Source organism: Urocampus carinirostris, chromosome 17 (assembly GCF_059441175.1).
Source record: "Urocampus carinirostris isolate Australia breed hairy pipefish chromosome 17, RoL_Ucar_1.0, whole genome shotgun sequence".
Lineage (NCBI taxonomy): Eukaryota > Metazoa > Chordata > Actinopteri > Syngnathiformes > Syngnathidae > Urocampus > Urocampus carinirostris.
Genome location: NC_142365.1, coordinates 2,113,193 through 2,128,735, shown reverse-complemented (window position 1 = coordinate 2,128,735; position 15,543 = coordinate 2,113,193). Strand labels below are relative to the sequence as shown.

Here is a 15,543-nt window from a genome sequence, read left to right as displayed (position 1 = left end):
TAATCCCAAGTGTGGCAACTAAGTCATTAGCAAACATGTCCAAAACTTGACATCACGTTACATTTTGCTGAGTTTCCGGCAAAAATTATTTTTCACTTTTGAATGAATCCACTCATGTATTATTGCAAAGGTTGTACGGCCTACAAACGTCATTTGTTTTTCCAACAATTCTTTCACAATATTTTCATTTCTTTTTTCCTGGTATCTTTTGACGCATAATACTAACATTTTTGGGGGCTGATTTAGTCGGTTGCACGATACACAACTGTACTTAATCACATTTTTTAGTGGAAGCACAATGTTGGCAACAAGATTGACGTATCATTGGAAATTATTTGAATGCAACACAAACTTTTTCTTCCTTTTCCCTGTTTTTTCTTTTTTTTTTTAATTCCTTTAAAAAAATCTCATTGTGTTTATTTTTTCCTAGCTGTTACTTTTTTCTTTTTGTTCTCTATTTACCTTTTTCCCTACATTTCTTTCTTTTCTTTTTTTCTGGCTTTTTTCTAAATTTTTCCTTCTTTTTTTCTCAGCTTTTCACTACTTTTTCATTTTGGTATTTTTTTCTTTTTTGTTCTATTCCGCCCCCCCTTCCTTTAAGTCATTTTGTGCACAATTTTACATAATATTTGGTCGTGTAGGGATTAGAGAAGCAAAAACAACCTGAAGAGCCGTTTGGGACCCGAAAGAGCCGGTTCTCTTTAGTGAGCCGAGCCAAAGAAGCCGGTTCTCTACTGACTTTACTTTTCAACTTCGTTCGACATTGACTTCAAAACACCGCATTTAACACAGCGTCAGGGGAACCCGTGTATTTTGACCTTCGTGCACTGTAACTTTGACTTAATCCGCTTCTTAATTAGCAATTTTGAGCCCTGATTTTTGTAAGCTGGCTAGATTTTCTTGTGGGCTGAGAATGTGCAGGCAGAGGGAACATTGATCGTAATAATCTATAGCATATATTTCTATGTATTTTTGTCTATTGTCAAGTTCATTGACAAACACTTGAATTTTTGTTTTCATATGACAGAATATTCTGTTGTTTGGTGCACTATTTTTCTATCCGTCCCAAATTTCAATATTTGTATAAAGAGGAGGGGATTCGAATGTTTTTAAGAAACCCTGTAATGAAAAAAATTGTGAGTTCCAGCCCCGAATTTCAAGCGCTCGCCTTTGATGGCACGACACAACGCAGCGCCCTCTAGTGGTCAAATAATACACGCTGTCCATTTAGGAAAAGTAAAAAATGTGTTTCGTACGGATCTCGCTAACGTCGGAGACGAACCTTAAAAAGCGCAACGTTGTGAGCGCCTCCTGCTGGTGTGGATCTTTGGCCGGCTAGAGTTTGCAATTACTGTAGATATCGGTAGACCTTGAAGCAGTGGTTTCCTGAGTCCGCTACGGCGACGTGTCCGTCTGAAGTGAGGGCCAGACCTTGGGGTCCGTAAAGCGGATCAGCCGACGTGTTGATGTAGGACAAGAAGGAGCCCGTGTGGTCAAAAACCTGACCGGAAAAACACACGCTATTAGTATGAGAGGCCTTTTGCTCTCACATGATTTGATATAATGGATGACGGTGAAGGATTTTATACATTGGACTATAAAGGATTTTATACGATGGAATACAAGTTACATTTATTGAGTTTAATGCAAGATATTCACTGACTGGGCTTTAGTTCAATGACAGGTCACGCTGTTCCAAATGCAGAATATTTTGACTAGGGAATTTTGATAACAGGACTCTGACGGAGGACGGCAGGCGTTGTTTTGAGAACAAGGCCCTGATGATGTAGTGCCGCTCGGTGTTGTTTTGAGTGTTCCGGACAGCGCAGCGCTCTTCTCCGAGATGGTGGGACCTGGGGGGCTTCATTGGCGCGCCCATGGGAGGAGTCGGCACGCCATTGTACACGGAGAAGATGGCCAATAAGAAGAGAGCTAAATGACTTCAGAAGAAGGCTATCTAGGGACTCCAAAATCACTAATTCGGCTGTTTTTGATGAGTACACTTAGTTAAATTGTTAATGAAATTAAATCTGCACCCGTGTGGAAAATTCCTGTTCATCTTTTCCGTCAAGAAATGAACGCGCATACATTGTTGGGTGAATGTAGGTTGTGTTTGGTTAATGGAGTCAGATAACTCATTCAAATAATTTGGTAAACGGTACATTTGATTATTTAATTCCCAACAATGGCTATTTCATTTTCTTTCCTCAAAAGCAAACAACTTAAATCCTCCACCTGAGGGACAATAAACCATGAATGATGCTCAAACAACTCACATTAGTCTGGAGCCAATGACTGTGATTACTGATGTGACACAGCTGTGCACACTCATTTGGCGCCAACTGCCGCAAGTTCTGATTGGCTCCCTGTCAGTTCTGTCTGTCCCTCTTTTGTCAGTCTGTCTGCGAACCTCAGTGTATACTAGGCAAGCCTTTTTCGACCCTGAGTCCCACCTGTCCCGCTTTTGTTCCTGTCTGTTTCTGACTACGACCGGTTTTGATCCTGACCACGTCTGCTCTCCCGTCCCGGCTCACGACCTTTTCCCCCCCGACTACGTCTACTTTCACGTTCTGGCTTACAACTCGTTTCCGAACCCGACCACGCCTTGCTCAGCCATTCCCGGCTACCGACTCGTTTTTCAGTCCCTGACACCGCCATCGCTCGCTACGGAAGATCCACTCCCGTGTTCGGATCACAATCCGAGTACGAGAGCGACTTGCTTTTTGCGTCCAGTGAGCATCGGATCGCATCAACATAACCTGTACACTGCATCAGGTTCACAGCCACAAAATGGAGGTTAACACTGTAAGATGATGAAAACAACAGCACAAGTGTACGCTATCAAATTCAAATCAAGATCCTTCAAATTCAACGCATTTTTTTCCTAGAACCCCGCCCTTGCTGTTCGAGGTGATGCTCGAAGGCGTTAGAAATAATAACTGAAATCTGAGTTTTGGCAGGGATTTCTCCTTCCGTTTTCCACTTCAGTTGGCTTTTTAAAAAAAATATTGTTAATATATAAATGAAATAACTTTGGACCCAGGATAGAACCCTGTGGTACTCCACAACAAATGTCTAAGTATTCAGATGACAACTCTCCCATTTTTACATATTGCTTCCTCCCCGTCGAATAACTTTGAATCCATTGCAAAGCCACTCCCCTGATGCCATATCTTTCCAGTTTTTTTCAATAGTATATTATGATTAATGGTATCAAATGCTTTTTTTTTAAGTCAATAAATACCCCGACTGCGTATCTCTTCTTTTCTTCTTCTTTAATTCATGTTTATCAAAAAATTGTTCTAGTCTATTATTGTAAAGTTTCTCTAATATTTTAGAGAATTGAGGTCTATAGTTTGTAAAAATGTGCTTGTTTCCATTTTTGTATATTGGTATAACTTTTGCTCTTTTCATTTGATTTGGAAATTTGCCTGTTAGAAATGATAGATTGCAAATGTAGGTCAATGGTTTCACAATGCTATTTATAATTTGCTTAACTAGTACCATATCGATGTCAAAACAATCCATAGACGTTTTGTTTTTACAGTTGTTAACCAGTTGTTTGTTCATGCGTCAGACTTTGTATCCTGAAACGGCTTTGTATCCTGAAACGCCTTTGTATCCTGAAACGCCTTTGTGACTAGAGGCCACGTTTTCTCGTTCAGGCACTCTTTGTGCGTGCTAAAATAGGGTCCGCGGGCCTCTGGAGCGAGAGCCCCGGTCTAGAGTATGACGTTTATCCGTCAGCGACCTGTATCCTGCTGTTCCCCCAGTCGGCCACGATGATGTTTCCGTTGGCGTCCACGGCCACGCCGGTGGGCGCGTGGAACTGTCCGTTTCCTTCCCCGCGAGAGCCGAAGGAGAAGAGGAATTCGCCGTCGCCGCTGTAAACCTGCGGGGGACAGGGAGGGTCTCGTAGAGGGTCCGGTCCAGGCAGGACGGAACGCTCCGACGGGTCTCCTACCTTGACCGAATGGTCGTGGAAGTCGGTGAGGACGATCTCGTTCTTGTGGTTGACGGCCACGAAGTGAGGACCTGGCGAGAGACGCCGGTCGGGTGAGGCCACTTCTCTCTGGTTCGCCCGGGGGCAAGACACACTGGTCCCCTTTCCACCAAGCGCCGAGAGTGCCTTTGGCGTTCATGCCTTATGCTTCCACATTGGATCGCCGACACAATGCCTCTTTGGAGACAAAAGCTGTCTCCCTTCAAAACGCTTTCGCTCCCTTTCCCTCTTTCTCATGCTCTCAGTCTCTCATTCCCCCTCATGTCTTTTGCTCTTTCTCACTCTCTGTCTTTGTCTCATTCTTACCCCTTCTTACTTTCCCTCGCTCCCTCTCTCTCTTCTCCTCTGTCCCTTTCAGTCTTTCTTTCTCTCTCTCTTGTTGCTTTCCTCTCTTTCTTTTTCTCACTCTCTCTCTTGCTCTTTCTTTCTTTTACTTTCCATCTCATTTTCTCTTTCCCTGCAGTTTTCCCTGTTTTTCTTTCTGAAAAACACACGCTATTAGTATGAGAGGCCTTTTGCTCTCACATATACCGTCAGACTCCCGCTTTCGGAACGATTCCATTGTATCGCGACACTCGGGTGCCGATTGGACTTATGAGCACGATTCTTGCCAATTGCGATTTGATATAATGGATGATGGTGAAGGATTTTATACGTTTGACTATAAAGGATTTTATACGATGGAATACAAGTTACATTTATTGAGTTTAATGCAAGATATTCACTGACTGGGCTTTAGTTCAATGACAGGTCACGCTGTTCCAAATGCAGAATATTTTGACTAGGGAATTTTGATAACAGGACTCTGACGGAGGACGGCAGGCGTTGTTTTGAGAACAAGGCCCTGATGATGTAGAGCCGCTCGGTGTTGTTTTTATGCTTCCACATTGGATCGCCGACACACTGGCTCTTTGGAGACAAAAGCTGGCTCCCTTCAAAACGATTTCTTTCCTTCTCTCTCCCTGTCTTTCTCTTTCTTATGCTTTTGTTCTCTCTCTCAGTCTCTCTTTCTCACTCTCTGTCTCATTCTTACCCCTTCTTACTTTCCCTCGCTCCCTCTCTCTCTTATTCTCTGTCCCTTTCAGTCTTTTTTTCTCTCTTGTTGCTTTCCTCTCTTTCTTTTTCTCACTCTCTCTCTTGCTCTTTCTTTCATTCACTTTACATCTCATTTTCTCTTTCCCTGCAGTTTACCCTGTTTTTCTTTCCGTCTTTGCCCCTTTTTCCCTCTCACTTTCCTAGTCTTACTCTCTCCTTCTTAGTCCCACTCTTTCTTTTTCCTTAGTATAACCAATTTGAGACTTTTAATTCCATAAAGGTTCACTGTTTACTAACACAATGAAGTTTGTTGTACTATAGTAGCGTTTTACATTCTAAAATGAATTAATTTAGCTCATATTGTTTCATTATTTTAATAATCTATCATTATAAAGAATACAATCGGAAGAACCGATTTCACATTGTGAACCCCACTTTGCCACATTAGCAGCTCTTCAACTCGTCTTACTCTCGTTTCCAAATAGACGCTTCCCGAAAGAAAGCCAAAAAGCAATATTTTCCCCATTAGTGGAGCTGTACAGAATTTAGAACTCTGTGACTCTCATCATTGCAGCCTAAGTCTGCCCATTGACTCATTCACGATGCACGTGCAAGTACCGTAAATTCCGGACTATAAGCCGCTACATTTTTCCCAAACCTTCAACCCTGCGGCTTATTCAGTGATGCGGCCAATTTATGTCATTTTTGGGCGCTCGAGTACAAAAGGTAAGATTTAGACCGGTGGAATATATGCGCCGAGGAAGCCTGCAACTTCTTGGCTTGTGCATAAATAAAATTAGCGTAAACATACCCTCATCATGCAAAATGCGAAAAGAAAGGCACATGACGCAGCACATGAGGAAGATGAGGACGGTTTACCGTGATTTTTACAAGTAAGGTATGTTTTTTTTAACAGACCCGTTTACTGTGTTGCGAGCGTGTTGCTAGCGTGTTTTGGAATAAGGGAGCGTGGGACGACGTCTATATGACAAAGTTTCTTTCCGACACTGAAGAAGACGACTTTGATGGCTTCAGTTCTAAGGAGGAAGATGAGGACGGTTTACCGTGATTTTTACAAGTACGGTATGTTTTTTTTTACCAGACCCGTTTACTGTGTTGCGAGCGTGTTGCTAGCGTGTTGCTATCATTAACTGCCCTGTCACAGGCACCGCTTGGGATGAAAGTTATATTATTAATATTAAAGCTTTGAAAACTCTCTCGGTGTACCGTCTTTCTTTGTAAATATGTGTAACCCATGTATAATATGTATTTGCAACTGTATATTTTTGGAATGTATTTATTTGAGACACTTATTCTGGTATGTTTTGCACGAGCGAATGAAAAAGAAGGGGCGGAACAAACGCGGGGTGACAGGAAGTGGGGTAAACGTGAGGAACAGACAGACCTGTTTGTGGACGCGGCGGACAATAGTGGATATATATTCTTCCCACCCTTACCTTTGGAAATATACACTTTTTTCCTTGGATTACTTTCAACGGGACCCGGACTCTGCAGGTCTGCATCAAACCTTAAGTACCGGTATCATTTTCCGTTCATTTTGCCGGCTGTGATTTTTGGACCGTGTACTTTAATGAAGGACATTTAGTTTCAATCGCGGGACTTAAAGTCGGGTTTGGGTGCAATTTTGTCTTTGTGTTACATTTTTTAACGTGGGCGCATGCGGCTTATATACAGGTGCGGCTTGTGTAAGTACAAAATCGTTTTTCCTCTTAAAAAGTGGTGGGTGCGGCTTATAATCAGGTGCGCTCTGTAGTCTGGAATTTACGGTAAGTGCATTTTTTAGACGTGCTTGTATAAACAATTGAGACGGGCCTTTTTCTTACTTTCACCATTTTCATGCTACACTGGAAAATAGACATTTAAAAAAAAAATAATGCAAGGAAGACCATGATGTCATTCTACAGCACTCACTCCTTGAACTTAATGTGTTCTTCCCCGAAAAGTTCTTCGAAAAGTAAGATAAGAGCCGCTAGGCATAGTGGGAAAAAAGCACAGTGCTCTTTGAACTCAGTTGGACACTTAACACATAATTAATAAAAAAAAAATATTTGACTTCCGCCTTTCTAAGGACACCTCAAACAACGCACCCTACCTTGCATTTTTTTTGTAAAGCAGCGCTTGGTGGAAAACTCCCTGGACTGCTCATGCACTAGCACGGGGATTAAACGATCCCATCTAGTGGTTAGTTTAGACACTACACACAAAAAAATCATCCGCCGGACAGGAAGTTGACAGGAATTGAACAGGAAATGATGACATTTAGGATCTACGGGGAGGAAAAGGAAACGCCAAGCTGGACAGAAGAAATACTTACTGAACGCTGAGCCTGACTTATTTACATTTGGAAGCAGTTTGTCTGCTGAGTGGAAAACAAGAAGTCCGACAAACACAAAACAGAAAAGAAAACAACATAAGACAGGCGAACAGACGACACTGTGCGCTAAAAGACCAAGTTAGATGAAAAAAAAAGTCATACATTTGCAGGGTTACTTTAACTGGATTACTTTCAATGACTTTTGGATGACTCCAATACCAAATATGCTAATAAAAGACAAAAGAAACGAAATAGGAATAAAATAATGACTCACAACACGTGGTAAGCTTTCTCTCCTGGTTTTGATCTCTTTGATCTCTGGCAAAACGAACATCAAATGCCACAGAAACAAAATGAAAATCAATCCAAACAGCTTGCCGACATCATTTTTGCCGTTCCATGTATTCCGTTACTCCCCAAGCCTGCACAAAATGGAGTCATTTTATTCATATTTAGTTTCTTTTGTCTTTTATTAGCTTATTTGGTATTGGCGTAATCCAAAAGTAATTGAAAGTAATCAAGTTAATGTAACCCTACCCAACCCTGTTGACAGGTATGTTTTTAAAAGTATCTATTACTTTGTAGAGTACTGTCTTGCTGCAAAACAATCTCCCCTATCCGGCTCCATCCACAAAACTACAGGTAGTGAGCAGACTCTCCGGCAGTGTAATAAAGATTTGAAACCCCAGAGTGTCCATTTGTAATCAAAAGAGGAATGATTTGCATCCGTTTGTCATGTTTCATGTCAGGGATTCATTTCACTATGTGTAAATGAAATAAGCCTATTATCAATCCATCAACCGATTGGAGAACTTTTTTCAACTGGAACCCTAGACAGTGAACGTGACATCATCACTTTAAAAGGGGAAGCACAAATAGCTTTCTCTCACTCTTCAACCAGCACTTCTTCTGCCCAGGAGAGACCCATGGGGGGAGGGGGATTGCTCAGGTTGGAACTAAGATGTCTCTGGGCTTAAGGCCCTGCCACCCCAGAACCACGAGGCTTGGAGAACCCATGGCTCTGTCTGTCCCTGTCAATCGGATGAGAACCGCTGCAAGATCAACCTTCAAAATGGAGAAGAACCTGGTTTCCTTCAGCTTCCTGTGAGGCCATTAGCCTTACACACCGCCCTCCGCCGACAAGCCCCTTTGTTCTCAGAGGTAACAAAAAAATATTTCATGCTGACACGCCATGAAGCAACTCCTGATCCCTTAAAATAAGTTGATTACCTAAAATGGGGCTTATTAATTAGCAGTGCCAAATGCTACAGAACCAAGACTTTGGAAGACTTTTGAATGCCTTTCGAAATCAAATTGAAGACCAAGGTAACAAGAAAAAATATAACTAAAACAAATAATCCTTGCACGCATGCATTACACATGCCCTGCACAGCTTTTGGCCAAGGGCAGACACTTTTTCACGAAATGCCAACTTTCTGGGCGTGCTCCAAACGCGTAAACCTTGCCATGTGTATTGTGTCAGACTGAAACCATATTGCCGTTTTGATCGGGGAATTTTGAAAAATGGGTAAATGTGACTAAATCTTTTGAGTTCAAATAAATATAAATCTTTCACATTTTAAGACTTTCAAAAATTGGATTGAAGACAATTTAAGGCCTTATTTTTGAAATTGAATCCCTTTTAAGACATTTCCAGGATCCGCATGAACCCTGGTTCAGCAGGACAGTACCAAGATAAGGTTTGTCTCTTTCCCGTTTGCCCTTTTTTCCTCAATTGTTTCTCAAAGTTGTTGATTTCGAATGTATTGTCACCTTGGAAGTGACGAGTGAAAAAAAACAAAGGTAAAATGTCAATCAATGTCGGTTACCTGAAAATAGTCTGTCGGAGACGCCGCGTCCTCCGAATTTGGTGAGCAGCTTTCCGTTGGCCTGGAAGATGAAAACGCAACAGGCCTTGTTGTCCACGGCGATGATGTGTCCGTTTTTGTCCACGGCCACGCCTTTCGGACCCATCAGACGACCAGAGCCGATCTTGTTCTGCAGCCACACCGTAAAGACAAGTTCCAGAGTTGATACCGATGTTGTCGGCAGGGTTGGCTAGGGTTACATTAACTTGATTACTTTCAATCACTTTTGGATTACTCCAATACCAAATATGCTAATCAAAGACAAAAGAAACTAAGTATGAATATAATGATGACTCACAACACGCGGTAAGCTTTCTCTCCTGGCTTTGATCTCTGGCAAAACGAACATCAAATGCCACAGAAACAAAATGAAAATCAATCCAAACAGCTTGCCGACATCATTTTTGCCGTTCCATGTTATCCGTTACTCCCCAAGCCTGCACAAAATTTTGTCATTTTATTCATATTTCTTTTGTCTTTTATTAGCAGGGTTGGTATTGGAGTAATCCAAAAATCATTGAAAGTAATCCAGTTAAAGTAACCCTACTCAACCCTGGTCGTCGGTTGGGCTGTGCCACTCGGAAACCGGTATCATAATTTCGCAAGTTTTAAGAAAGAAGTGCATTCGCTGTGCTAGTTTTGTTTTTTGGACGAGTACTTAATCCTACAGGGTTCGTACACCTTTTTTCATAGCTGAATTCAAGGACTTTTCAAGCACTTTTAAGGGCATTTTTTTCCAGTACCTTTAAAGGAATAAAGGACATTTTTTGGTTGGCTTTGATGACTAAAACAAATTCGCTAACTGCTAGCACATACTTTGTGCTGTTCCCATCTATGATCTACGATATTTTGCTGTCGATGGGCTGCTATAAACTGACATGAATTCTGCCATTCTGCCTCAACAATGCCATACGTCACACTTGTTCATAAACAGGGAAAGGACTCTATAGGTGTTGGCTAAAATTGAGTTCATTACAGCCAGGGTTGGGTAGGGTTACTTTAACTGGATTACTTTCAATGACTTTTGGATGACTCCAATACCAAATATGCTGATTAAAAAAACAAAGAAACTAAATATGAATCAAATGATGACTCCCAACACGTGGTAAGCTTTCTCTCCTGGCTTTGATCTCTTTGATCTCCGGCAAAACGAACATCAAATGCCACAGAAACTAAATGAAAATCAATCCAACATCATTTTTGCCCTTCCATGTGTTCCGTGACTCCCCAAGCCTGCACAAAATGGAGTCATTTTCTCATCTCATCTCATTAGCCGTACCGCTTATCCTCATTAGGGTCGCGGGGTACCGCTTATCCTCATTAGGGTCGCGGGGGGGCTGGAGCCCATCCCAGCCAACTCCGGGCAGTGGGCAGGGGACACCCTGAACTGGTTGCCAGCCAATCGCAGGGCACACAGGGACAGACAACTCATTCGCTCATTCACACCTATGGACAATTTGGACCGGCCAATTCACCTGAAATGCATGTTTTTGGAACGTGGGAGGAAACCGGAGTACCCGGAGGAAACCCACGCAAGCACGGGGAGAACATACAAACTCCGCACAGGAAGTCTGGAGCTGGATTTGAACCCACGACAGGTTCCCATGACATGAACTGTGCCGCACAAGCGCTAACCACTGTGCCGCCGTGCTGCCCTGGAGTCATTTTATTCATATTTAGTTCCTTTTGTCTTTTATTAGCATATTTGGTATTGGAGTCATCCAAAAGTCATTGAAAGTAATCCAGTTAAAGTAACTCTACCCAACCCTGATTACAGAAGACAAAAAAGAAAGTACTGTTTGTATAAAAAGTAGAAAAATGAGCCAAATTTGGACTCATTTGAATAACGATTGCTCTGAAGCAGAGTGCATTCAATCATTCTGATCTTTTGCTTTTTGCTTTACTTATTGTAATTCATATTTTTCGCGTGTTTTTCAGCAGATGTCTAAATTGATTAAAATAGAATAGTAAACAGTTATTTTTTTGCATATGTTATTTATTTAGAGCAAGAGGAGTCATTTTTATTTTATTTTTTTGCATTTTCAGGGATTTGTGTTGTTGTTCAAGTATGTAAAAGGCTAAAATTGTTTTTCGGGGATTTCCAGCAAAACATGAAATTATTCATGACTAAATAATTTGGTGTACAATTTTTTAGGATTATTAATATTGATGAAATATATAAAAAAAAAAAAAAGAAATCAGAGGAGCCGTTTCACAGATTTGATCAAATCATCAAAAATCCCACAAAAAAATAAAATGCTTTTGTCGGGAGAGCAGGTTTGGCGGTTTTGTTGAATTTCGTCTTCAAATATGATATGGTGTGGCTCTCTCTCAAGAAATAAATCCAAATATTTTTGCTCTTATGGCCGTTCGGGTCCAAAAGCCTCGTCGTAAATCCTTGAGGAAATCGGCAGTGTCTTGCGACGACGCTACGGCACGACGTCACATCGCCTTTTTGGTTCGATTTGGGTTCATCGGGCCACCCGTCCTGAGTAACCTTCTTATTTCCTCACTTTGAACTTCCCGTCCGAGGAGAAGATGCTGAGCCATCGGTTGTCGTAATCGGCCACGACGATGTCGCCGTTGGAGTCGGCGGCGACGCCGGTGGGCCTCTGCAGTTGTCCCGGAGAACGGCCGCGGACCCCGAAGCGCATCTTGAACTTCCCGTCGTTGGAGAAAATCTGCGCCCAAAACGTAGAGAGAACCATCGTAGAACACACGTTTTTCGAACAGAGTGAGGCATCTCTACCAGAGGTCGGCGGACTATCGGCACCGATATTTGGGGATTTTACAGATACTGGTATCGGCTTTTTTAAAAAAAATTCAACGGGCCAATATTTAAGCCTTAAATCCAGCTGAGGCTTTTGTTCCCTCCCCTCCTTCCCCTCAACTCACCCTGCGTATTCGTATCGGATACGTGACCAGGGGCGGAGCCACCGGAACAGCGTTAGAAAATTGAGCCGCTAAAAATATTGAGATTTTGAAAAAGTCTGTGGTAGAAAAGAGTGTGAGTGATTAAGAGATACTATTGAAAATGTACTTGATTTGTTTTAAGGAAGCAAGTTCGGGTGGAGATTGATGAATTAGCTCTTATCATAACATGAGTTGGTCAATCAAGTGTGTGTTTTTGATTGAGAAGTTACATTTATTGAGTGCAATGAAGATTTTTACCGAGTAGGCTTAAGTTCAATGAGCAGTGAAAGTTCAGGGCACCCTGGTCTGGTAGGAAATATTGTTTAAAGGAATGGCGGGAACTGACGTGAGGCTGACAAGATGACGGAGGACGGCAGATATTGTTTTGATAAACGCTCTGTTGTTTTGGTTAATTCCAGACATCGCGGCGCTCTTCTCCGAGATGGTGGGGTCCAGGGGGCTTCATTGGCACGCCTATGGGAGGAGCAGGCACACCATCTTGCGGAGAAGCGTGGGCTGAGAGGAGAAAGGCTGGACGACTTCAGAAAAGGCTTCCTAGAGACACTATTTCGACTAATTCGGCCATTTTCGATGGAGTACACTTAGATAAATTGCTAATAAAAATAAAATCTGCCCTTGTGTGGAAATGTCGGCTATTCTTGTTCATCTTTTCCCTCAAGAAACGAGCGCGCATTGTTGGGTGAATGTAGGTTGTGTTTGGTTAATGGAGTCAGATAACTCATTCGAACGATTTGGTAAACGATACATTTTAGTATTTAATTCCCAAAAATGGTGTATGAGTACATATGCCTCTGATAAACAGGGTTGGGTAGGGTTACTTTAACAGGATTACTTTCAATGACTTTTGGATGACTCCAATACCAAATATGCTTAAAAAAAAGACAAAAGAAACTAAATATAAATAAAATGATGACTCACAACACGTGGTAAGCTTTCTCTCCTGGCTTTGATCTCTTTGATCTCCGGCAAAACGAACGTCAAATGCGACAGAAACAAAATGAAAATCAATCCAAACAGCTTGCCAACATCATTTTTGCCGTTCCATGTATACCGTTACTCCCCAAGCCTGCACAAAATGGAGTCATTTTATTCCTATTTAGTTTATTTTGTCTTTTCTTAGCATATTTGGTATAGGAGTCATCCAAAAGTCATTGTAAGAAATCAAGTCAAAGTAACCCTACCCAACCCTGGTCATAAATATACCAAGTTCCATTTGATCTCCAAGCCATATGTATGAAAAGAGCCACGTATGACTCGCGGGCCATATGTTGCCGACCCCTGCGATAGAGACGGGTCGGCCATTATAGTATTGGTTGGATGAGAAAGAAGGAGTCGAAGGAGGGCGACCTGGATGCACTGATTGTTGCTGTCGGCCACCAGCACTCGTCCGTTCGAGGTTGCCGAGATGCCCTGCAAGTTGGTAAACTCGCCTCGGTCGCGGCCGCGAGATCCTGAGGGGGAAGAAAAAAAATCAGGAGAGTGACATTATGCCCGTCCCGACTAATGTTCCCTCTAATTTTCCTTACGGGTCTGAGCGTTCACACAAAGTCGGTGAGCAACGCTTCAAACAACAGTGAGCAACCATAATCCCAAGTGTGGCAAGATAAATAATTATGTCCAAAACTTGACATCACGTTACATTTTGCTGAGTTTCCTGCAATGCAAAATAATTTTTCACTTTTGAATGAATTGCCTACAAACGTCATTTGTTTTTACAATTCTTTCACAAGATTTCCATTTCTTATATTCCTGGTATCTTGTGGCATAATACTAACATTTTGGGGGACTATTTAATCACATTTTTTAAATGGAAGTACAATGTTGGCAACAAGATTGACTTGATTTTATTGGAAATTATTTGAATGCAACACAAACTTTTTCTTCTTTTTCCCTGTTTTTTTTAATTCCTTTTAAAAAATCTCATTGTGTTTATTTTTTCCTAGCTGATACTTTTTTTCTTTTTGTTCTCTATTTACTTTTTTAACTTTGTTTCTTTCTTTCCTTTTTTTCTGGCTTTTTCTGAATTTTTCCATCTTTTTTCTCTTCCTTTTGTTTATTTTTTCTCAGCTTTTAACTACTTTTTCATTTTGGTATTTTTTTCTTTTTTGTTCTATTCCCCCCTTCCTTGAAGTCATTTTGTGCACAATTTTACATAATATTTGGTCGTGTAGGGATTAAAGAAGAAAAACAACCTGAAGAGCCGTTTGGGACCCGAAAGAGCCGGTTCTCTTTAGTGAGCTGAGCCGAAGAAGCCGGTTCTCGAAAAACTCTACTGACTTTACTCAACTTCGTTGTACTTGGACCTTGACTTCAAAATACCGCATTTAGAACACAGCATCAGGGGAACCAGTGTATTTTTACCTTCATGCACTGTAATTTTGACTGAATTCTCTTTTTAATTAGCAATTTCGAGCCCTGATTTGATTCTTTAATCCCTACAGGTCCAAATATTATCTAAAATTATGCACAAATTCACTTAAAGGAAAGGGGTGGGGGGGTGTTAATAGAACAATCTATCTATCTATCTAACGAAATTGGTTGCGCCTACCCCTCAGGAGAACTAGGGCGCCTCACCCACTCTGTAGATGAGCTCGTCCTCGATGGGGTTCTCCTTCTTCTTGGCGGCGCAGTGCGTGCCGGCGGGCCGCCTCAGCGCTTTTTGCCGGACGTGGCCGGCACCGGCGGGCGACGTGAGGCGGCGCTTGACGTCGTCGGGGGAGGGCGTCACGTCGCGGGGCTTGACGGCACGCAGTCGGAAGGGGGCGCCGCGTACCGGCTGCCCGTACAGGACGAGCGCCAGGGCGTACTCGCCCTCTCGCCGTAGCGTGTAGCCCACCTCGTAGCTGCCGTTTTTGTTGTCCGTCACCTCGGCGGCAGCGGCAGGCCGCCCGTCCGACACCGAGGTGATCTCGGCTGTCAGGAGAGCGTTGCCCGTCTTGACCAGCTCGCCGTCCTGGAGAGAGGGAAGATCCGAGAGCTCCACCAGTTATCCGGCAGCCCGATTATCAGCACCGATACTTGAGAGTTTGACGGATATCCGTATCGGCCTTTTTATTCGTTCGACTGGCCCGATTATCGACAATGATATTTGGGAATTTGACTGATATCGGCCTATTTACCGTAAATTCCGGACTATAAGCCGCTACTTTTTTCCCAAATGTTCAGCCCTGCGGCTTAGGGGCGGAGCACACGCGGGCTGATGGGAAATGTGGTAAAGCCGAGTTACCAGTAGATCTGTCTGTTGTCGCAGCGGACAATAGTGGATATATATTTCTCCCACCCTTAACTTTGGAAATACACATTTTGTTTCCTTGGATTACTTTCAACGGGACCTGGACTTTACAAGTCTGCATCGTACGATAATTACG

The 15,543-nt window shown here is 42.4% G+C and overlaps 1 protein-coding gene across 5 annotated transcripts in view; it reads right to left on the bottom strand.

Moving 5' to 3' along the window:
- Positions 1 to 256: 256 nt before the first annotated feature.
- LOC148348918 (tripartite motif-containing protein 3-like) overlaps positions 257 to 15,543 on the bottom strand; it is a 38,138-nt gene continuing 22,851 nt past the window's right edge. For 3 of the 5 annotated variants that reach the window (XM_088321320.1, XM_088321323.1, XM_088321324.1), the window contains 8 exons: positions 14,750 to 15,128; positions 13,523 to 13,626; positions 11,755 to 11,922; positions 9,203 to 9,371; positions 7,374 to 7,418; positions 3,965 to 4,035; positions 3,752 to 3,892; positions 257 to 1,501 (listed from right to left, as the gene is read on the bottom strand). In XM_088321320.1, coding sequence (XP_088177446.1) covers positions 1,349 to 1,501; positions 3,752 to 3,892; positions 3,965 to 4,035; positions 7,374 to 7,418; positions 9,203 to 9,371; positions 11,755 to 11,922; positions 13,523 to 13,626; positions 14,750 to 15,128 — 1,230 coding nt within the window. In that variant the 3' untranslated portion in view covers positions 257 to 1,348. The remainder of the gene's footprint in view (positions 1,502 to 3,751; positions 3,893 to 3,964; positions 4,036 to 7,373; positions 7,419 to 9,202; positions 9,372 to 11,754; positions 11,923 to 13,522; positions 13,627 to 14,749; positions 15,129 to 15,543) is intronic. The other 2 variants (XM_088321321.1, XM_088321322.1) reach the window with 2 other exon arrangements.